Source organism: Lactuca sativa, chromosome 8, assembly GCF_002870075.4.
Source record: "Lactuca sativa cultivar Salinas chromosome 8, Lsat_Salinas_v11, whole genome shotgun sequence".
NCBI lineage: Eukaryota > Viridiplantae > Streptophyta > Magnoliopsida > Asterales > Asteraceae > Lactuca > Lactuca sativa.
In genome coordinates this window covers 329,519,769-329,544,158 of record NC_056630.2, presented here as the reverse complement: position 1 = coordinate 329,544,158, position 24,390 = coordinate 329,519,769, and the positions used below count along the sequence as shown (strand labels likewise).

Sequence of the window (24,390 nt, the reverse complement as noted above, 5' to 3'; positions counted from 1 at the left end):
AGAAGAGGAAAGCTTCATCGAAGAACTATCGCAAGGTGAAAACCCGAGATGGTGCCTCTTCTAGTGGGACCAAAGTTGATCCCGCCAAGCCCGGCTCTAACCCGAAGGAGGCAGAGTGTCACCACTGCCACAAGATAGGACATTGGAAGAGAAGCTGCCCGGATTACCTGCAAGCAATCAAAGAAGGAAAGATCAAGCCATCTTTCGCAGGTATATATACAATCAAATCTAACGATTCTAATCATGCTACTTCTTGGGTTCTTGATACCGGTTGTGGTTATCACATTTGTTCTAATGTGCAGGGACTAAGAAGAAGTAGGGATGTGGAGCAAGGAAGGATCAATCTAATCATGGGGAACAGAAGATCGTCGCCTGTAACCAAGATTGGAGTGTATTCCTTAGTGCTTAGGAATAGTTTAGTTTTAGATTTGAACAATTGTTGCTATTCGCCAGAAATGGCAAGAAACATCATTTCATTTCATGGTTTATTTAGACAAGGATTTAGATTTTCTTTTAATAATGAGAATGGTTCTATTTTGGCTTATCTAAATGGTGTCTTTTACTTTGAAGCTATACCATGTAATGGAATATATGAAACTGTTATGATTGTTGATGACTTTGGAAATGATGTTTTGAATATTGATTCTTCCACTAGTATGGATAAAGCATCCTTGTGGCATTGTCGTCTTGGACATGTCAACAAGAAACGCATAGCCAAACTCCAAAAGGATGGAGTGTTGGAGTCATTCGACCTTAGGGAAGATGACACATGCGAGTCTTGTTTGCTTGGAAAGATGACTAAGTCGCCCTTCACAAGTACTTGTGAAAGGGACGAGGGTCTATTGGACCTAATACATACCGATGTATGTGGACCATTTAGATCAACCACGAAGGATGGAAACCGCTTCTATGTGACTTTTACCGATGACTATAGTAGATATGGGTATATCTACTTAATCAAGCAAAAGTCAGACACCTTTGAAAAGTTCAAAGAGTTCAAGAATGAAGTGGAGAATCAACTGGGCAGGAAAATCAAGATGCTTCGATCCGATCGAGGAGGAGAGTACCTAAGTCTTGAATTCCACGATTATCTCAAGGAGTGTGGAATAGTTTCGCAATTGACGCCTCCTAGGACACCGCAGTTGAATGGTGTGGCAGAAAGGCGTAATCGAACCTTATTGGATATGGTTCGCTCTATGATGAGTCGTGCTTCACTACCAATCTCTTTTTGGGGGTATGCCTTAGAGACTGCCGCCCATATCCTTAACCGAGTCCCTACTAAGAAGGTTGCCAAAACACCTCACGAGATGTGGACAGGGAAAGCTCCCTCGTTGGCACATATCAAGGTTTGGGGTTGCGAGGCTTTCGTAAGACGAGATACTCTCGACAAGCTTGAACCTCGAAGTGAGCGATGTATTTTCATCGGCTACCCGCAGACATCCTTTGGATATCTCTTCTATAGACCGAAGGACAATGTTGTCTTCGTTGCGAGGAGAGGAGTTTTCCGAGAGCGAGAACTCATAAGCCAAGGAGACAGTGGGAGGCAAATCGAACTTGAAGAGATTCAAGAGTCGATGGATGAAGGAACCTCTACCGCTGGCACTCAACCCGAGGAGGAAACTCCGGTTGAACCGATTGACGAATCCTTACCTCTTAGACGTTCCGATAGAGTTAGAGTTCATCCCCAGTTCTATGGCTTTCATATTACTACCGAAGGGGACACGTATATTAGTGATGGTTCGCTAGTAAATCTTGATGAACCTAATAGCTACAAGGAAGCCATGGCAGGCCCGGAGTCTGTAAAGTGGAAAGAGGCAATGGATAGCGAGATCCAATCCATGTATGATAACCAAGTTTGGAATTTGGTTGATTACGTGCCCGGACGTAAGACCGTTGGGTGCAAATGGATCTTCAAGAAGAAGACCGACGTGGATGGGAACGTACACACATATAAAGTGCGATTGGTCGCGAAGGGCTTTACTCAAACTCCCGGAGTTGACTATGATGAGACCTTCTCACCAGTTGCGAAGATTAAATCTATTAGAGTGATGTTAGCAATTTCCGCATTTCATGATTATGAGATTTGGCAAATGGATGTCAAGACCGCTTTCCTTAACGGAAAGTTGGCTGAGGATGTTTACATGGCTCAGCCAGAGGGGTTTGTGGATCCGAAGCATCCGGATAGAGTGTGTAAGCTTGAGAAGTCCATTTATGGACTTAAGCAAGCATCTCGCAGATGGAATCTTTGTTTCGATGAGAAAGTCAAAGAGTTTGGATTTGTACGAAGCGAAGACGAATCTTGTGTATATGTCAAAGCCAGTGGGAGTATAGTAAGCTTCCTCGTTCTATATGTCGATGACATATTACTCATAGGAAACGACATCCCGACTCTGCAGGAAGTTAAGTCCTGGCTCGGGAAGTGCTTCGCTATGAAGGACCTCGGAGAAGCCTCTTACATTTTGGGAATAAGGATAATAAGAGAAAGAAGTAAGAGACTAATTGGACTTAGTCAGAATACTTACTTAGAGAAGGTACTAAAACGTTTTAGTATGGAAAACTCAAAGAAGGGAGAACTACCGATACAAAGTAATGCCAAATTGAGTAAGACTCAAAGTCCGAGTACCGAAGCTGAGATAGCAGAAATGAGCCAAATACCATATGCTTCCGCAGTTGGCTCAATCATGTACGCTATGACTTGTACTCGCCCTGATGTAGCCTTCGCTTTGAGCATGGTTAGCAGATATCAAGGGAATCCTGGCAAAGCACATTGGATTGCGGTGAAGAATATCCTTAAGTACCTTCGGAGGACAAAGGAATGGTTCTTAGTCCTCGGAGGGAGTGATGACTTGAAGGTGCGAGGGTATAGTGACGCCAGTTTTCAGACCGACAGGGACAACTACCGTTCGCAGTCGGGCTGGGTCTTTACCCTAAATGGAGGAGCAGTGACATGGAAAAGTTCCAAGCAGGAAACCGTAGCTGATTCAACGTGCGAATCAGAGTACATTGCAGCAAGCGAAGCGTCGAAGGAGGCAATATGGCTAAAGAACTTCATTGGTGATCTTGGAGTTGTACCTGCCATAAAGGAGCCAATGGAGATTTTCTGTGATAACGAAGGTGCGGTTGCCTTAACCAAGGAACCGAGGGATCATGGTAGATCAAGACATATCGACAGAAAGTATCACTTCATTAGACATCGTGTAGAAGAAGGACAACTTGTAGTGAAGAGGATATCATCAGAAGATAACCCAGCAGATCCGCTTACGAAGGGACTGAGTAGGGTTAAGCACTTGCAGCATGCTAGGAGTATTGGGCTGAAGGATGATATTAGCATAGATTAGATAGTATTAGAAACGTGTAATAGATAAATGTAATTAACATTTGATGATTAAATAAAGGAGTTTTATTTATGAGTAATGTTACTATCTTATGTTAATTGTTTAAGCTATTGTTTCACTTTGCATGTTTTGACTTCCAGAATAATTGAGGTTATTAGGAATAATCGAATTATTCAAATGGTCCACAATCATTCATATGTTGGAAGTAGATATGAAAGAAGATTGTCGTGAATTGGTGTGTAGAATGTCTAAATGATATTAGACATAGCAAAGGATTGCTGCAACGTTCATGAGTGCTTATGAACTAGTTTTGAGCATTGGAATAAACCCGCGCTTGCTGGAATCACCTTATGGAATAAGATATAAAAGGTGATCGCAAGACGATAATATCATATAGTCTTAAAACCTAGATATATGGTTTATTATTTGTTAATTGATTGTACATTGATAATACGAAAACGCATCAGTAACTTGGTGTTATAAAACGTATTGTTGTGTATAGTTGGTAAATGAATAAGTAAATGCATATAAGTCGAAGTTTATCTGTAACTTTTATCTAATAAGGTAAAAGCGATATCTCGGCCGCTCGATGATTTGATTTGACTTATGTGCCGGGCCCGGTCAGAACTGAATTGATGTGTTCGATTAAGTTCTATGTCAAATAAATCAGAGATCGAGAAACCTAAATGATTGACTAACCATTCCATAGGATTGTCAGCATGATATCTAACAGAGGACTGTACGTTCCCTTATCTAAAGGACAAGATTGATTAGATCAGAGTTGACAGCGTCTTTGAGAGCTACGATTGCAAACCGAATTGTACTTGTATAGTTACTAGACTTATCCAAGTGGGAGACTGTTGGAATAGTGTCTAAGGCTGTAACTATATCCGGTTGTGCATGGTCCTTTTGGGTTGCCTTCACCATAGCAACTTGATAGGATGATTTATTAAGAGAGAATAAATATTATTAATATATTATGGGAATAATATAATGAATAATATATTTGTTATTTGATTAATATAAGTCATAGAATTAATTAGAATTAATTTGGTGGCTTAAAGAGATTAATTAAATAAAGGGGTATAAACTGTCAATTGTTTGATAGTTAAGCTTTAGACTGTAAATCCATTTGGATAAGCTATGGACGAATTCTAAGAGGATTAGGATAGCTAAAATCGTCCATTAGAGTTATCTAGGAATGGATTTGGATAGCCTTAAGAGAAGATTATCTGATAGGGACTTATCTGTAATCCTTAAGGAGTCTACAAGTATAAATAGACCCCATGGCTGATGGAATTCGACTCCTTGCTTTGGTGTTTGTAAGCCATTAGAGGAGTGACACTTGTGACTCTAGAAGCTCCAAGACCTCAAGATCAACAAGGAACTCAAAGGTATGATTCTAGATCTGTTTTAATGTTCTTGTTTAACCTAATTAGTAATTAGAAGTCTTGGATTCAAAGCATGTTTATTAGAAAGCCTAGATCCAAGCATTAGGGTTTTGCATGCGCACATAGGAAAGTTCTTATGGCTAAAACTCAACAGCGTTATCGAGTGCTATTACACTTGATGGAGTCTCTGATAGTTTTATGTTGTATTTCAGAGACATCATGGTTAGACCACGCCACGGAGCGAGTACAAGCGGTTTGAGTGACGAGGATATTCGTCAGATGATTCACGAGGAGGTGGCGGCGGCGATTCGGGCTGAGATCCCGGAGATGTTTAGGTCTATCAAGACCACCCTGATGGAGACGTTCGACGAGCGGTACGCCGCATTGACTGAGGCTGCAACCGCTGCAGCTACCGCAGCTGTGGCCGCTGCTAGGCCACAGGGGGGTGACTCATTGCTGTTCCGAGAGTTCAGCAACACGAAGCCACCAGAGTTCGATGGGACGCAGGATCTGATTGCTGCGATGAGGTGGATCGCAGATATAGAGGGGTGCTTCTACACTTGTTCATGCCCGGAGCACCTGAGGGTACGGTTCGCTTTGAACCAGCTCCGTCTGGGAGCAAAGGACTGGTGGAAGTTCGTGACGGCGAACTTCACTTTGGCAGAGACTGCGGCAGTGACATGGGAGGGGTTCACTACTATGTTCAGGGAGGAGTACGTTCCCCCGGTGGAGCGGGAACGATTAGTTCAGGAGTTCTTAACCCTCAAGCAGGGTACTGACTCAGTGGCGGCGATCACGCGGAAGTTCCATGAGAGGGCGATGTTTTGCCCCGAGCTGGTGGCCACAGAGCAGGCTCGGATGAGCCGGTACTTGGGTGTTCTGAGGAGGGAGATCCGGGAGTTTGTGTCAAACTCCACTTACCATACTTTTACTGAGCTTCAGGCTAATGCCAGGAAGCGTGAGATCGAGTTAGAGACTCGGGCCAGGGAGGAGGCCGAGTCTCAGCAGGCAGACCGGCGGCCGGCTCAGTCTCAGCCGGCAGCCAAGCGGATCAAGTCCGCCGATTTGAGGTCGGGAGGTTCGAAGAACCGCACTTGCGTAAAGTGCGGCAAGGGTCACGATGGGGCGTGTCGAGCCGGTGCTTGCTACAAGTGCGGCAAGGAGGGGCACATTGCTAGGGAGTGCCCCAAGGGGTTTATGGTTTGCTTCCATTGCAACCAGACCGGCCATCGGAAGGCCGAGTGTCCGCAGCTTCGTCAGGGATCTGCACCTGTTGCCAGGACTACTGAGACTCGACCGGTGAAGGTCGAGGCCCCGAGGGCTCGTGGGAGAGCCTTTCAGCTGACTGCGGAGGAGGTCCGCGCTGCGCCCGATGTTGTGGCAGGTATGTCGTAATTCATGTATTTATTTTAATGTCGAGATGTTATGCTTATGTTATTATATGCGTAGGTACCTTCCTTGTGAACTCTGTGCCTGCCTTAGTGTTATGTGACTCGGGTGCTAGTAGGTCCTTTGTGTCCTTAGCCTTTAGTCAGCATATCGGCGTTAGTCGTGAGTCGTTGAGTCGACCTTTGAGAGTTTCCATAGCTGACGAGAAATCGATTTATGCCACGGAAGTTCTTCGAGGATGTGTGCTAGAGATTTTCGGGGTTGAATTCCCGATTGACCTGATTCCTATTGCGATGGGTGACGTCTGTGTTATCGTGGGCATGGACTGGTTGAGCCGATTTGGCGCTGTCATCGACTGTGAGCGTCAGTTGGTGACCATACGAGACCATAGAGGGGGAGTTCTTTCGATGTACGGTGAGGGTACCCGTCCAGGATCAGCCTTTTGGTTCGGCCGCTAGGGCGAGGCAGTGTCTACAGCAGGGCTGTAAGGGTTTTGTGGCGTATGTGATGGATACGCGGGAGGTTTCCGAGAGACCGAAGTCAGTTAAGGAGGTCCCTGTGGTGCGTGAGTTTTCAGATGTTTTTCCCGAGGAACTGCCGGGAGTACCTCCTGAGAGGCAAGTAGAGTTTGGTATCGATCTGGTTCCGGGGGCCGCGCCTATTGCTAAAGTGCCCTATCGTCTTGCACCTCCAGAGATGCAAGAGTTGTCCTCGCAACTCCAGGAGTTGCTGGGAAAGGGATTCATTCGGCCGAGCAGCTCGCCATGGGGAGCACCTATTCTGTTCGTCAAGAAGAAGGATGGTTCACACCGGATGTGCATTGATTACCGGGAGTTGAACAAGCTAACGGTCAAGAACCGTTACCCGTTGCCGAGGATCGATGATTTATTCGATCAGTTGCAGGGAGTATCTTGGTTTTCCAAGATCGATCTGAGGTCGGGATACCATCAGGTGAAGGTACGGAATGAGGACGTCCAGAAGACAGCGTTTAGGACGCGATATGGGCATTATGAGTTTGTAGTGATGCCTTTTGGACTCACCAATGCCCCGGCTGTGTTCATGGATCTCATGAACAGGGTATGCAGGCCGATGTTGGATCGGTCAGTGATTGTATTTATCGACGACATTCTGGTGTATTCGAGATCTAGAGAGCAGCATGAGGAGCATTTGAGGGAGGTCCTGGAGGTATTGAGGTCGGAGAAGCTTTATGCAAAGTTCTCCAAATGTGACTTCTGGTTGCGGGAGGTCCAGTTTCTAGGACATGTGGTTAATCAGAAAGGGATATTGGTCGATCCGGCCAAGGTTGAGGCGGTGATGAGTTGGGAGGTGCCGAAGTCACCCTCTGAGATCAGAAGTTTCCTTGGGTTGGCAGGGTATTATCGGAGATTTATCAAGGATTTCTCCAAGATCGCAGTGCCACTCACCAGATTGACCCGGAAGGGTGTTGCATTCTCATGGGGGCCCGAGCAGCAGACCTCCTTTGAGACACTTCGCCAGAGATTGTGCGAAGCCCCGGTATTAGCTCTCCCAGAAGGGATGGAAGATTTCGTGGTATATTGCGACGCATCGATTTCGGGATTGGGTGCAGTGTTGATGCAGAGGGGTAATGTGATAGCTTATGCGTCGAGGCAGCTGAAGCCTCATGAGGCGAGATATCCCACGCATGATTTAGAGTTGGGGGCAGTAGTGTTCGCTCTCAAGATTTGGCGTCACTACTTGTATGGGGTTCGATGTACGATTTACACGGACCATAAGAGTTTGAAGTATTTGATGGATCAGTCCAACCTAAATATGCGTCAGAGGAGGTGGTTGGATGTGGTCAAGGATTATGATTGTGAAATCCTGTACCACCCAGGCAAGGCTAATGTGGTAGCCGATGCATTGAGCCGCAGGGCGGAGAGCACTCCATTGCGAGACGTATGTTTGAGACTGACTGTGATGACTCCTGTATTGGATGATATTCGTAGGGCACAGACTGAGGCTGTACGACCAGAAATGCAGAAGAAAGAGCGGGTTGTGGGGTTAATCTCATAGTTTGTTAAGGATTGTCGAGGGCTTATGACGTTTCAGGGTCGGGTCTGGGTACCGTTCGCGGGCGGTACTCGTACTACTTTGATGGAAGAGGCTCATAGATCGAAATTCTCGATTCATCCCGGTGCTACAAAGATGTATTTGGATTTGAGGAAGGAATATTGGTGGCCCTGTATGAAGAGGGACGTGGCATGGTTCGTTGAGAGGTGCTTGACCTGCCGTAGGGTTAAGGCTGAGCACCAGAGACCGCATGGCAAGTTACAGCCATTGGAGATCCCCGAGTGGAAGTGGGAACAGATCACTATGGATTTTATCACCAAATTGCCGAGGACTGCTATGGGAGTTGACGCAATTTGGGTGATCGCGGATAGGTTGACGAAGAGTGCACACTTCCTTGCCATCAGTGAGAGTTCTTCAGCGGAGAAGTTGGCGGAGATATATGTGAGAGAGGTGGTATCTCGACACGGGGTGCCGATCTCGATTGTGTCAGACCGTGATGTGCGCCTTACTTCCAGATTCTGGAAGAAATTCCATGAGGAGTTGGGTACAAAATTGCATTTTAGTACCGCATACCATCCCCAGACAGATGGTCAGAGCGAGCGGACGATTCAGACGCTGGAGGACATGCTCCGGGCGTGTGTGTTAGACTTCGGGGGTAGTTGGGATGCGTATTTGCCATTGGCAGAGTTTTCCTACAACAACAGCCACCATTCGAGCATTGGTATGCCACCTTTCGAGCTGTTGTATGGTAGGAGGTGTCGGACTCCCATTTGTTGGGGAGAGGTGGGACAAAGAGTGATGGGCAGCACGGAGATCGTGCTACAGACGACAGAGCAAATCCATCAAGTGAGACAAAGGTTATTGACGGCCCAGAGCCGACAGAAGAGTTATGCAGACAGGCGCCGATTCGAGCTTGAATTTCAGGTCGGCGACTTCGTTCTCCTGAAGGTCTCTCCTTGGAAAGGAGTGATTCGATTCAGGAAGAGGGGCAAATTGGGGCCCCGGTATATTGGGCCATTTCGTGTGATTGCAAGTATAGGTCGGGTAGCCTACCGGTTGGAATTGCCAGCGGAGTTGGGTCAGATCCATGACACTTTTCATGTGTCGCAGTTGAGGAAGTGCATAGCCGATGAGTCGGCAGTTATTCCATTGGAGGATATTCAGGTGGATGCGAGCCTGAATTACGCGGAGAGACCAGTGGCTATCAGAGATCGGAAGATCAAGGTTCTGAGGAACAAGGAGGTACCTCTGGTATTGATTCAATGGCAACACCGTAAGGGATCGGAAATGACTTGGGAACCGGAACGCGAGATGCGGGAGCAGCATCCGGAATTATTTGTAGAGTGAGACTTCGAGGGCGAAGTCTAATCCAAGTGGGGGAGAGTTGTAACAGCCCGAGATCTCAGGTATTGTTTAATTATGTTTTTGGGTGGTTTAAGAGGGGACTCGGCGAGTTGGAGCCTAGACTCGCCGAGTAGGATCGCAGACTTGGTCGCAGGATCGCGACTGGACTCGACGAGTCCAGGTATGGACTCGGCGAGTCGACGCTGTTTAGCGGAAACCCTAACCGTTCAGGTTTGGGACGTATAAAAGGGACTCATAGGCCGTCATTGTTCGTTTTAGCCTTCTGAGAAGAACCCTAAATCGATTGGGTGCAGCTGGAGCAAGGATCTTAGGCCATTGTAGGTTATAGAAGAGTGGTTGTGCAAGGAAGAGAAAGGATTGGCTAAAGGAGCAGCAAGGGGTCACATTCTGAGGATTGGGAATACAGAGAATACATCATCCAGGTAAGAATTCGTGTATGCTCTGCTATATTGATGTATTTATGAAATTAGGGTTTATAGAACCCATTTAGTGATTAGATGAATTAGTGCCTTGTTACCCAACGACTATAATCTTGTAGTAGGACCTTTAGAGGTCCAGAAGGTCCCATGCATGTGTATTTCGGGACGAGGCCTATCTCAGGAAGCAGTTTGATCGACTGCATGGCGTGGACTCGCCGAGCCCGATGAACAGACTCGGCGAGTAGCTTGAAGATTTACTGGGACTCGCCGAGTTGTTCTTCAGACTCGGCGAGTGGAGTCGGGGTGGCCCCGCGATTCTTCCAGGAGCAACTCGTCGGGTCGAGGAGGGTACTCGACGAGTAGATAAGGAATCTCAGAAAGTTGGAAGACGTTTAGACTCGCCGAGTCGCCATGGTACTCGCCGAGTCCGGTCGAGTTGACAGTTGACCGTTGACCAGAGTTGACCTAAGTCTGACTTCTTAGGGATAGTCACACTTAGAAGTATAAGTATTAATGAGATATGTAATGTTATAGGGAGGTTGTAGCTCGTCGGTTGTGCACGAGTCATTTCGGGATTTGCTAGCGTTCAGCTTTTACGAGGTGAGTCTTCTCACTATACTGTACCCGGAAGGGTTTGACTGTGTGACCGGGAGGTCGGATATGTTATGTGATATGTATGCTATATGTGGTAAGTTAATTGTTATATGTGCTATGTATGATATGTGGGCCGGAAGGCAATATGTTATGGGCCGGAAGGCAATTATATTATGGGCCGGAAGGCGTTGTAATGAGGACCGGAAGGTCAGGGCCTGGAAAGGCGTATGTGCGTAAGTGTATATTGGGGAACTCACTAAGCATTTATGCTTACAGTTGTTGTGCATGTATTTCAGGTACTAGCGAGAACCGTGGGAAGGCGCCGGCGTGATCGATACACACTGAAGAATGTTTTATGATCTTGGGATTTTGAATATTTGTATTTGACAGAATACTTAAACTATTTATGCCTTGTCTTAAATGGAAATAATTATATTTTAAAAATGAAAAATTTGTTTGAAAATTTGAGTTGTTACAACATACATAAAGCATATAAATACTCTGATCACATAACCCCGGTTACCTACTCAAACTTGATCCCGGCCTGCTCCCAGGCCTCCACAATCAAATGCTCTAGGTCTGTATCTCACCCCGCATGCCCGACACTCACTCCTATCAGCCTATACTTTGGGCTGACAGAACACTGCTGAATCCCAACAGCTAAGCACCCTCAAATACTCATCGATCTCCCGGAGAATTCTCCAATTCTCCCCCACTTTTAACACTGACTAACAACCACCGGTCGCCATTAACGACCTTCCAGAACAACCCCACACAAAGAGAACACTTACACACTACCTGCTTCCCATAAGCATAAGCAACCCTCAGCAAAACACATCTCCTCACTGATCAATCCGCCCAAAAGAATCTGATCCCCAATTATCCCTTCCACGAACGTGGATGCTACCCGACATTCAACCCAATGCCGCATCTCCACTAATAACCTTCACGAACGATAACCAACGATAGCACAAAACACCAAACTATAATCATACCAAACCCTTAAGGAACAACGGATACCAACCCGAAACACAAATCCATAACCATGCCAAACCCCAACCCGCAAAACGACGAATACCGCATCGAAATCCACACAAAGATACCAGCACAAACAATACACCACCATAATCGCAAGACAACAAAACATCAAGAAAGAAACATACCCGCAGCTGCCTCCGACACTGCTCTGACCTCCTCTGCCGCAAACTGATAAGCACGACCCTGAGCCCTTGGGGCTCCGCTCCATCCTGACCTCCTCCTGGAATCCTCAAAGTGGCCGGTGCTGGAGCCTGCACCGGTCCTGCAGAAAGCTGTGGACAGTTGACCCTCAAATGTCCAACCTGACAACAATGATAACAAATCCTCAAATCCCGATCCGCACTGACTGCCGACAATCCCGCGCATAGTGCTCCTCCTTTCCGCACTTGCGGCATGCACCACTGGACCAACAAACTCCGATATGACCCCTCCCACACTTCCCACAAGTGTGGCCGCTCAGATTCCCCACTCTAACATCAACGGTCCTGGACCGTTTCGGCGCCGGCTGCGACTGCATCGGAGCCTGCCTCAGCTCACGCAACTGCAACTCAACCTCTAACTCACGCCGCCTGGCGGCCTCCTGCAACTCCAACAAAGTCTCACACCTCTGCGCAGACATGAACTGTCTGATATCCCCCCCTTGAACATACTCAGATATCGGGACATCTGAGCCTGCTCCGAAGCGAACTCAGGGAAAAACATCGCCCTCACAAAGAACATCCTGGCGATCTCAGTCACCGACTCCGAATCCTGCTTCAGCTCAAGGAACTCCTGAGCCAATCTCTCTCTCTCTCTCGCAACTTGCGGAACATATCGAGTGCTGAACATCTCTCTGAACTGATCCCATGAAACCGCAGCCCTCTGCGCATCCGAGTATGACCCCGTGGTCAATCTCCACCAATCCTTCGCCCCGAGTCTCAACAGGCTCAGAGCATACTTCACCCTCAGATCAGCAGGGCATGAACACGTGAAGAAACACCCCTTCCCGCCCGATAACCATCTCATAGCAACAATCGGGTCCTGAACTCCATCGAAGGCGGGGGCTCCGCATTATCAAAGTCCTAATACTGAAAATCCCTATCAGCTCCTCCCCCTGCCGTTGCTACAGCCACTGTAGCCGCCGCGGCAGCCGTCTCCGCGAGAGCCGCATAGCGCTCATCAAAACACTCAACCATGGCGGTCGTGATTGACCCAAACAGTTCCGGCAACTCAGCCCGGAACAGTGCAGCAACCTCATCATGCAGGATCTCGCGAATCCTCGCATCCAACTCGCACGAGCTCATCTGACCAATAACCTCAGACGGCACCGATCCACCCGGAACTCTTTCTCCAGCTCCCGATCCTGACCCGGATCCACTCTCATCATGCCTCGGCATCTACATACTGAAAAACACCATACCAAATCTCGAACACTTCCTACAATCCTGGGATCTAACTCTCGCAGCCCAACCCTAGAGATCATGGTTTCCCTGATACGCGTATGGGTCCTGTGCTTTCAGTAGTATGGGCCCATACTACCTTCCACACCTAACCATATTTGTATGAAGTACTACCACAATACCCTAGAGAACATGCATAGCAACGATCAACCCTCACCCCTAGAGGAACACTGAGAATCTCCCATAAGGGACCCTAGGCTACAGGCATCACAAATCAGGCAACATTATCATGAATTCCTGAAGATCCCTAGCCTATCACTAGCATGCTGCTCTATCAAAGCTCAAAACAAATAACATGCATGGTATTTGGGGGGGTTACTTACTGGCTCCGGCTGATCGTACCTCCGCGTCCTCCCTTATTCATTTTTTTTTGAAAACCATTTTTAATTACTCTTTTGAAAACCCTCCTCGATTTGAGACTGGAGTCACACGAATGTTCCTCCAATTCACTCAAACCAAGGCTCTGATACCAACTTGTAACGACCGAAAAATACAACTAATTTTAAATTTTTCAAAAACATCTCGATTCCATAAAATCTTTACAAAAGGTTTTCAATACATTATTTAACAGAGTATTTTCCCAGGTTCATATCATAAAACACCAACGCAAGGAACGGTACGATCACGCCTTTGCCTTGCCACGGACTCCTGAGAACCTGAAAACATAAAACCACAACTATAAGCCCGAAAGCTTAGTGAGATACCCCCAAAATACCAACCACATATACGCCCTTCCAGGCCACGACCTTCCGGTCCGAAACATATCGCCTTCCGGCCCATAACGCAATGTCTTCCGGCCCATAACATATAACGCATACATATCATAACAGAACATAGAACGACCCCGCATACCGGGTCACACCCCAGACCTAGCAATCATGCACATAACACATAATCATATAACAGTTCACAGTCAGCAATCGATCAACAGATCACATAACATAGCATTACTCTAATCAAGATACCGGCCTAGCCGGTCACTAGCATAACATCACCCTACGAATCAGTCAACATACTAAATGCACACATACGCCTTTCCAGGCCATGACCTTCCGGTCCACATAGCAATGCCTTCCGGCCCACAACATGTAATGCCTTCCGGCCCACAACATATAACGCCTTCCGGCCCATATTTCGCAATATCATAGCAATAGACAACTACCCGGATTTCCATCCAATAAAATAGTTGGCCTTGGTGCCATAAACCCTATCAATATAGTGAGGATAAATCACCTCGAAACTGCCGACAGAACAGATAACTCAAGCTGCTCCGATCACTGATACGATCTCCACCGCTGGACAACTACTAATGCACTGAACTCAAAACCATAAACAACAATTACTAAAATACCCCTGGAAACCACTGGTCAACCCTTGGTCAAAGACAAGGTCAAAGTCAACCCCTGACTGACCCTACTCACCGAGTCAACCCGATGACTCGCCGAGTTCCCATACTCAGAGCTCACTCAATTCGCGACCTAACTCGCCGAGTCCCACAACTTCTGAGTCCTCTCGCACACAACTCACCGAGTCATCCCTTGACTCACCGATCCTCGACTCAACCAGAGAATATCGGAACTCTTCGACAAGACTCGCCGAGTCCAAGAACAGACTCGCCGAGTCTATGGCTATCTTCAACCTACTCGTCGAGTTGTTCATACAACTCGCCGAGTCCAAGGCCATCTTCATCCGACTCGCCGAGTTGTTCTTCCAACTCGCCGAGTCCCAGCTCATCTTCAAACAACTCGTCGAGTTCACCCATGTGACTCGCCGAGTACCACCGATCTGAATCCATACAGAAGCATTCCAGACCATGCAATTGATCCAAAACATAGATCTAGCCTCCTACAACTCATCCATCACGTAAAGTGGCAAACTTTACGTGAATCCAAAGAGATCTAGGCCTTTTCCACAAAGGTTTAGGGTTTGGGACATCAAAGCTTCACTACACACTCTAACACAGGGACTGTCATGCTCTCTGATTCTTCTCCATTCCAGATCTGAGGTAGCAACCTCAGATCTAACCTCTAGACTTCCAATTACATTCATAGACAAGTTCCCACAAACCCCAAAAGGAAGAAACAACATACAATCAGACCAAGAACGAGATATTACCTCCAATGGACACCCCAACTGCAATGAAATACAAATCCAATCAAAGCCCCTTGCTCCAAGCCTTCAATCTCCCAAAATTCCTTCAATAATCATTTCCTTCAAGCTTCCAATTGAGATAGAATCACTCACACACGAAGGCTAAGGGTTTCTGGACTTGGGAATGAATAAAGAGGCTGAGAGTGGGCTGTTATGTTCTTTATATAGGGCTCAACCCCGGAAATTAGGGTTTTCTCCACTCAGCACCTACTCGTCGAGTCCTCCTTACTGACTCGCCGAGTCGGCTACTTAACACGCGACCCAGTCGCGACTCTACTCGCCGAGTCCATCCATGGACTCGTCGAGTCACTCTTCCACAACTTACTCTTTTAGCCCTTCAACTCTACTCTTGATATTTCGGGATGTTACACTTAAAATCGATCTTCTTTACGTATTTTGTGTTCGTCATCTGACTTGTACACCAGCTTTATCTGGTTGTACAATTGTGTTCTTCATCGGCATGAAATGTCAAAAAGTCAAAATCGATTGAATTAAAACTCGATCTGAGTTGTAATCGATTTGAGTTGGTAGATCGCTGATTGAATACGAGTCATATTTCATTCAAAGTTGTTGTAGATGATTTCAATTTTTGACAAACTTTCGAATTCATTGTTTGAAATCGAATTCAACTCTTTTGTCGATTCTTGAATCTGTGATTGGTATCGATTGTGAGTTGGGAAGAACACATGATGTCGAATAAAGTTTTGAACAGATTTGATCGAGTGAGTTGGAATAATCAAGAGTGAAGAATCGATTCAGAAAACTCATTTTTTTTGGAATCGAAGATTTGTATTGGGTTCGCATAATGATTTTGTTATGGATAAGGATGGTATTGACCCTAAATATGGTAAGGTGTATCGCAGGAAGAATAAAGAGGCATCCAGAATTTAGAATAGTTAAAATAAGTTAAGATAATTATTTAGTTTTTGGTGTGGGAGTTATTTAAGGTTAGGATTGAGTTTTTTAGTTTCCATGTTTAAAGTATTTTCTATCCCTATTTAAAGGGTGATTCTGGATGAAATAAAGACACGCTTAAAATCAATTATTTTAATTCCCTTAGAATAGTTTAACCTAATCTCCTCTCCAGGGAGATTAGGCCTTATTAGTATTCACGGCTGCAGGAAGCACCACAACAGGACCTGTCACGAGATCAATTTCCCGGGGCATATCAGATTTTAGTTCGCATATTGATTTTGTTCATCATACGAGTTTGTGATTTTGGAATTGGGGAGTAATGTTCGCATGTTTGGAGTCGCTAGATTGGAGTCTTTGGTGTGATAGATCGATAATTTCGATTTGGAACAATTTTTAGAGTCGGTGATTGTTTGGATCAACGATTTGTTTGTGATGTTGAGAATTGGTTTGCGAAGGATATATGGTAGATAACAAATTCGATTTTGGGTTTGATATCAATTTTGGGTTCGACTTTGTGATTTTGGGTTTACTGGGAGTCGATATTGCGAAGGATATATGGAAGTCGATGTTGATGATTTGGTTTCGCATGTACGTTTACATCTCCAATCGTAATTTGGGTGTTCGCATTGTAAATTGGTCGATTGGGTTAATGGTCTCAACTGAGTTCGCATATGGGTGAAATCAATTTGTGTTCGCATTTGAGTGTATAAAAATTGGTTTCGCATTTGGGTCTCAATCAATTTCGCATATTTGGTTATATTGGATGAAAGATGCGAAAAAAATTTTAGTTCGCATCAGTGACGTACGAAGAAGAAATTGAATGAAAATGCGAAGTCTTTTACAATAGAACGTGAGTTGGGGAAGAAGAAAGTAAATAGTTTCGCATTTGGTCCCTGATCTTTTCACGAAATGATAGTTTTGACCCAACTTCGCAAAATGGGCAATAAAAGCTGAGAAATTGCAGAATTTTCAGTTCTGGTCCTTGCAGTTTGGGCGAATTTACGCTTTATGCCCAGTTTCGCAAATGGGCTAGAGTTTCGCATATTTGACTTTTTTGGCACAATGGGTCCCTGCAAGTTTCAGAAAGTGACAATTTCTACCCGGATTTTGGAAAATCTTGCAACTTTCACCCAAAAAGTCAAAAAATTTCATAAATTGGAAATTTTTTGTGGCTTTTTCGTGATTGTTTTTCCGTGCAAGATTTTTGGTGATTCATTTTTGGTACACATCAAGGGGGGGTATCGTGAAGATTATTCCTCGGGCGCTTCTCATCCTTAGTGGGTTTTATAATCATTTTTTGATTATAAAAAGGGGGAGAATGATGGGTATTCGAAGCTTCTCGGGTTTGTCGAATATTCATTTGCGGATCTGAAGACCGGTGTTACTTCGAGGGGGAGTTTGGTCTTAATCGCGCTAGCTCGTTGGAGATTAAAGTCAGACATACAATCCTAACTTTGAGGGGGAGAATGTTAGGGTGCAAAGTCATGCTTGGATGTAGTGTTTTAGGCTTTCCTCTTTGTATGTGTAAATGGGTTGAGTCTTTCCTATAAATAGGAAGTGAGTGACTCCCATTATGGAAGTGAATCCATTTGGAGTGTTAGACTAGAGAGAGAAACTTTGTACAAACCCATTTGTATATTCTTTCTAGATCTAATAAGAGCTTACAAAGATTTATTTACTCCATGTGTTCTTGATTTTACATGATGATTCACTAGATCTTTCTAATTCCGCACATGCCATCATAATCAACACCACTACAATAAAAGACTTGGTGATAATATTCTATACATACTTTTTACACTGTATCCAAGTCTAACCTAATTATTTTGATATGTAGATAAGTATGGAGAATGAAGACCATAGAAGGAGAGTTTGTATTTTTAGAAGTCCATAGGTAATATAGTGGTTACTTTTGGAACTAATGTTATGATATTATGTTGATCACTCTCATAGTTTAAACTATATGAGATTTCTATACATACTTTTTACACCATATCCTAAGCCTAACCTAATTATTTTAATATGTAGACAAGTATGGAGAATGAAGACCATAAAAGGAGAGTTTGTATTTTTAGAAGTCCATAAGTAATATATATAGTGGTTACTTTTGGAAATAATGTTATGATACTATGTTGATCACTCTCATAGTCTATATTTTGAATATGTAAATTTTTATAGTTTAAACTATATGAGATTGTTTCACCCTTACCTATAGTTTAGAGTCGACTTTTGGTCTTATTCATATGGTGACTTTATTTGCTTCAAGTCCTCACAGGGGTTAGCTCTACACTCTTAATCATCTTATACCATGTTAGGATATCATTGATTTCATATAAGGGTACAGTCGTAAGGTTTTTCCTTCCAATATCTCAAAAGAAACCATATGATACAGTTGTCCTTAGCCAACATGTGAACTACACGGAAATTCCTATATAATTATTCAAAACTCGTACATTTCACAAACACGTCTAACTTGAACAAACATATCTATTTTAGACAAATGATTGAATCACCATTTTTTCCTAAGTCTCATTACATACCAAACAGATTTATACAAACTGAAAAGATATACGGCAATAAATAACTATTGATAAAAAATCTTCTAATCTAACTATATCAGCTTATCAGGTATTGTATTTTCTTATTGAGGTTGAGGTTTCAAATCTCCATAGAGATATAGGTGAAAATAAAAGTATTTTAAAAATAGACTAGATTTGTTTTTAAAAAAATAATAATAATTACCATTTTAGTTTATCTATTTGGCTATTATTTCTTATCATTTTACATTTGTACATTGTTTTGGTCACGAACCCGACTTCAACATATTCTTCTCTTCACTGCATTTAGCCACAACCATCACAAACTTGTTGATTGAGACCATTTTTTTTGGTTTCAACCCTCTTTTTATCTTTTCCAACACCAATGACGCCCTCAACCAAAATCTATCAAGTTTAGGGGAGCAAAGTGTGTTATACCAAGATAATAGGGACTGATTTAGACAAGAATAGATTCCTAAAAAGTCCTTATGGTCGTTGGTAAAGAATCTAGAAATTACGCGGGAGCCCCTCGAATGTGAACCGTGTGTCACACGGCTACAAACTTACACAACACAATCACAATCACCCTTTTCAGTTCCTTCATATTCCCATTTCTCTCGCTCGAGTTCCATCCCACCTCAAACCTACAGAGACTTGGTCTCACAGCGCCTGATAAACAACACGAGAAACTGTGAATTGAGTCAATTTATAAGAACCCTTTTCGACTCTCTCTGCGAATTAATCTATATATTTTCATATACACGCACTGATTTGCATCTGTAAGCTCTCTAATAGCTGGTCAAATAATCATCATGCGAAATTCAATCGGAGACGATGATTCATTCGACTGTCGTGTTTTGAAGAAGACCGCCCGTCTCCCTCTTCCGGGTCAGTACCTATACCAATTGATTGTTTTGTGTCGTTGCGGACTGATTATGAGTTTGTCGTTCTTACGTTGTTTTTCTGTTATATGTGATCGATTAGTTGATAGTTACATCGATCTGGAGGATAGTGAAGAGGAGGAAGAAGAATCGGATTTAGAAATTGGATGCCCCTATTGTTCGGAGGGATTCGATGCCCTAGGTTTGTGTGTTCATCTCGAAGATCAACATCCAATTGAAATAAAGTCGGGGGTAAACGATTCCACAATTCTTCTATTTCATAATATACACTTGAATTTCATTATACCAGCATCATCGTTAACTTTTGATTTAGATACCTATAGATTACCGTGTTTGGATGATTAGGTATTTTATTCTCTAACATCTTATAATGTCATGATTTCATTATCAACATCGTTGAGGCTAATCTTTCTAGTCAAACACCAATAAAGTTACTGTATTTAGGCTGATTAGCTTTCATTTTTCATAATAAGGTTTCTTTTGGATGATTGGTAATAGCTTGTACTACTATCTATACACACAATATTGCTGGAAAAGGGGATTAATCTGTCTTTCCTCAAAATATATTCTCTTGTGTTATGCAAAGAATTTGGGGTTTAATTTGTTTTTGATATAAGATTGTTTATCTTACAGGTATGTCCGCTTTGTGTTACTAATATGGGGAGGAACATGATTTCTCACTTGATCATTCAACATGAAAGCATCTTGAAAATATCCTTTTTATCTTGAAAAGCTAATAAGCTATCATTTTGCTCCAATACTTTTTACAAAATATGTTGTATATTGATCATGGTTAAATGTGTTTCCTTGACTGAATTTTCAAGGTCTTTGTAAAAGGAAGGTGTATGATGATGAATCTTTTTCCATCATGTCTCTGTTAAGGAAGAAGCTCCAAGAACATTCACGATTATCTCTTCAAAAGGAGTCAGAGTCGACCTCTGTAACATCTTCTTCTTCTTTTTCTTCTTCTAACAATGCAGCAACTGATCCTTTGCTTCTCTCATTTGTCTATAATCCACCTCAAACTCATTCTTCTGCTGAAACAAGTTCATCAAAGATGCTCTCGAAGGATGACACATTAGATAGGTACTACGCTTTTGCTAGTTTTACTTTTTTTATTATTATTATTATTATTATTATATGTTTTCTTTTTCATTTATTCAAACAAAAAGCATTACTACCATATCATGTTTATTTAAAAAGTTTTGGTTATCCTGATTGGCAGTGACATCATCCCAGCATGCAAAGACCATGAAGAAAAGGCTCAGAAATCTGACTTCATACAGACGATATTATTATCCACCATTTTCCCTGACAATTTGTAACAAAACAATCCAGATGTTGTCTTATCTGTTGACATAAGTGCTTCTGAACACAGAAACAGAAGCAGATTTAAGATGTAGGGACTGGATTTAATTTTATGTTCTGTTCCACTTCCACACGATGTAACCAAAAAAGCAGTTAGCTCATATTTTGGCAGAGTAGTAGTTGTATTAATTTAACAGAAACTCTCAACTTCAGCAATCACGCATCACATTTCTTCCAACGTTGTGTTATTTACATAAACTAGTAGTATATCCTTCCAATAATTTGAGTCAGATCCAGACATGTTATAAGAAAGCATCAAATTAACTACCTAGTGATGTAAACAAAAACGTGCATCCATGATCCACAAATACAATATTATAAGCCTAGCTAAGCACTTTTCGTATTTATGTATGTATGTATGTATGTATGTGTGTGTATTTCGACTACTGGAAAAGAATTGTCCAAAATCTTAACGTACAACACTAACACCCTTCCAAGCATTTTGCCTAAATAAAAAAAAATCCATAAACCAAAAGGTGGATAGGTTATTATTAGTTATTAGGTGAAATGATATTGGTTATGTATACATTTATATTTTATATTATAGGTAGAGATTTGAAATGTGGTCATTGTGAATGGTAGCGATTGAGGAAAAACAGATAATCGGGGAGAAGAGCAAGAGCTTGCAAATTGTTAAGCCAGTTTGTAGCAGCCTGAAAAAGAGCATTATGTTGTTGACATTCCTTTGGGGCATTCGGACTTATAACTGAGCCTTTTAGCTTGTAGGAAGCCAGCCCAATTACTGGCAGATGAAGCCGATCATCAGCCTCCTCTACACAAACCATAATCATAATATTATTATTTTATATATTTAACTATATAACAAAAATAAGCAAGAAAAAAAAAGTACCTTGAGGCTGTGTTTGTGTTGACAGGGAATGAAAGGTTAAAAAAGATGCGTCTAGATCCTTCAATGTTGGGCCCACAGGTATCCGATAGATTGGATACCAAGCCACACATATCCAGCTTGAAGGTGATAGATCGCAGCTCCTGTAGTTGATCAGCCCTGGGAATCCAGATGCAAGATTCCAAATCTGTTTTTCGGATATACATGACATCAGCATCCACAATCATGAAATTTAAAAAAAAATGATTCGTGAAGTTACATACCTTATCTGCTAAAGGCCTCCGAGAATGTGGCTGCTCTTGTTCCATATATTCAAAAACAAGTCTTCCATGCGATGATGATGATGATGATGATGATGATGATAATGATGATGATGATCTCCACATACTTTTGGCCCTCATCAGATTATTATCATTTTCTTCACCTGGACACCTGCCAGCAGAACTAGTAAAAAAGATTGTGTGATTCATTTAGGTATTAAAACAGTAACCTCTACCAACTTTAATTTATTTAGGAAATAAGTGAACAATGTTCATTGTTACAAAACTACAAATCATTATAGTTAAGACGTAACAGTATAACACACTTACAATTCAATTCCAACACAAACTCATCTATGGTGCTTCACTTCTAATTTTGGAAACTGTGACATTGACGTGACACTAACATCGCAAATATATGCATGTGAATCCTATGACCTAATAATGCGAATGTGTGCGAAGTAAGTAGTAAACAATAATATATCAATATTGTCCAAACAGGGCATGTGATGATAATTCTGTATTTGGACATTATTATACACCATAAAGTTTTGTCCCTTATCCAATTCAATGCAACAAATTAATAGCATTCTTATATGACATAACATAAAAGTAAAACAAAAAGAACATAAGCATTTAAACTGGATATATATATATAATAGCAAACATAAACTATAACAAAGGAAAAAGGAAACAGGAACTACTGATCACCTGAGATTGATATGGGGATTCTGAGGATCAATGTAGAGCTGAATACCAGACAAAAATGGAACATAATACTGTGTGATTGGGTGTCTACCAAACAACAACAATGGAACTCCAGCTCCAAACGCACTTGGTTCTCTGAAAGTTTCCCACAGATCTCCAAGGCAATAATATGTTACATTCGTCTGTAAATGCAACAGATTGTAGCTGCTATTAGCTACTACTTAGCTGATTGCCTCATTTCAACAATTGATGAACCCAATTGGCAAAAAGATGTATTTAAAACAAAAGAGTCCAATTTAGGGCAAAAACCCTCTTCCAACTAAGAGTACCCTACATACTAAGTTAAGTGTTTTCCAATTTCGTGAAGCATAAAGGAATGAACGACAATTTACTTCAATACAGATATTGAAAACAAGATAACACGGATTACAACAGATTTTATTCAAAACGATACAAATAAAAGCGTAGGGTTTCTAGCTACAGCAAATTTCAAATTAAAGACTACCTCCGACGATTTTTGGGTGGCAACGATTGGAGTGACGGAGTCCAGAAAACTATCCAGGTTAGTGACGTTAGTTGGCGGTATTGAAGGGAAAGACAAAGAAGATGCGGAAATCAATGAACGCGTCGACAATGCAGCATTAGAATCGTCGGAGTCAGTTCGATTGTCGGCGTCCGCCACCGCCACCGCTGTTTCATGAAGCTGGTGGTGATGATTATGTCTACGTAACTGATGCTGCTGACACGATTGATTTTGATGGCGATGAATATTCAGATAGTTACACAAGCGATCGCCGGTATCGTTTCGGGAAACAGCGAAGCTCCCCGAATCAGCCATTATCGTAGTTGCGACCTGTTGAATTTGAAGTGTGAATGTCTGTGTGAATCTAGGTGTATGTAAAGAGCAGAGAGTTGGATAATCGAAACGAAGATTAAGAAATGGTTAGGATTCTTGGGAGGTTTTTGAGGAAGGAAAGCAAAGGGAGAACTGAGAACTGAGAACTGAGAAGCGAAGGTAGTGATGATTGCTGTTATTCTCTTGAATTTAAGAGAAGACGGAGAGAGACACGGAAATGTTTCATGTGGCAAAAGTTTACGTCAATGACAATAATACCCCCTCATCCATTTCCATGTGTCCCAAAATACTACTATTTTCGTCCAAACCCCATCAAAATTCATTTCAAACAAGCAACAACCCAACCGGGTTATATTAATCATATTATAGTGTAGCCCACAAAATGGTAGACCGATTGCAAATAAAACCGGCTTCAGAAATAACCCATTTTTTATTCGGGCCGGATTTATTCAAACAGCTCGATCATATTGGACTGGTTTTACCAAATAAAAATTAAAACTAGTTTTTATACGTTACCATTAAAAATCGAGATTTTTGACGTTTTCTAAAATTCAAACGGCTATATTACTTATCCCTATAGGCTTGCTATAAATAGATGTTGGTTTCATCGAACCACTTTTGGGTTGCTATAAATAGGTGTCGGTTTCATCATATCACTCAAAAGCTAATCTAATTTCATGTTTCATTCTTCAATCTTTAGATTAAAAATCTATCTTCACAATCTTCCGGTGTCGAGGAAGCCTCGCCCAACAACGAAGCCGTTGCAATTCTTGAGCATAATCGAAAAGGAATGAATTTTGGATAACTAACACTTGCATCAAACGATGAATGACATGAAAAGGCAT

The 24,390-nt window shown here is 42.7% G+C and overlaps 2 protein-coding genes across 2 annotated transcripts; one reads left to right on the top strand and one right to left on the bottom strand.

The window, feature by feature from the left end:
* Nucleotides 1-19,166: 19,166 nt before the first annotated feature.
* Nucleotides 19,167-21,052, top strand: LOC111880981 (protein DEHYDRATION-INDUCED 19 homolog 3). The gene is made up of 5 exons (XM_023877388.3): nt 19,167-19,492; nt 19,589-19,737; nt 20,140-20,217; nt 20,330-20,592; nt 20,732-21,052. The coding sequence occupies exons 1-5, from the start codon at nt 19,417-19,419 to the stop codon at nt 20,829-20,831; spliced, it is 666 nt and encodes a 221-aa protein (XP_023733156.1). The 5' UTR covers nt 19,167-19,416; the 3' UTR covers nt 20,832-21,052.
* Nucleotides 21,053-21,163: 111 nt separating this feature from the next.
* On the bottom strand, nt 21,164-23,855 carry LOC111880982 (uncharacterized). The gene is made up of 5 exons (XM_023877389.3): nt 23,195-23,855; nt 22,693-22,871; nt 21,985-22,165; nt 21,725-21,908; nt 21,164-21,646 (listed from the first exon to the last, which is right to left on the bottom strand). The coding sequence occupies exons 1-5, from the start codon at nt 23,525-23,527 to the stop codon at nt 21,441-21,443; spliced, it is 1,083 nt and encodes a 360-aa protein (XP_023733157.3). The 5' UTR covers nt 23,528-23,855; the 3' UTR covers nt 21,164-21,440.
* Between the last annotated feature and the right edge of the window lie 535 nt (nt 23,856-24,390).

What these genes read in the sequence shown, in the direction of transcription:
- LOC111880982 (XM_023877389.3), bottom strand. Translation starts at nt 23,527, where the DNA reads ATGGCTGATTCGGGGAGCTTCGCTGTTTCCCGAAACGATACCGGCGAT. An exon ending in CCACCCAAAAATCGTCGGAG is followed by an intron (nt 22,872 to 23,194) that starts GTAGTCTTTAAT and finishes TTGCATTTACAG; the next exon opens with ACGAATGTAACATATTATTG. An exon ending in GGAGGCCTTTAGCAGATAAG is followed by an intron (nt 21,909 to 21,984) that starts GTATGTAACTTC and finishes TCCGAAAAACAG; the next exon opens with ATTTGGAATCTTGCATCTGG.
- LOC111880981 (XM_023877388.3), top strand. Translation starts at nt 19,417, where the DNA reads ATGCGAAATTCAATCGGAGACGATGATTCATTCGACTGTCGTGTTTTG. An exon ending in AACATGAAAGCATCTTGAAA is followed by an intron (nt 20,218 to 20,329) that starts ATATCCTTTTTA and finishes CTGAATTTTCAA; the next exon opens with GGTCTTTGTAAAAGGAAGGT. An exon ending in AAGGATGACACATTAGATAG is followed by an intron (nt 20,593 to 20,731) that starts GTACTACGCTTT and finishes CCTGATTGGCAG; the next exon opens with TGACATCATCCCAGCATGCA.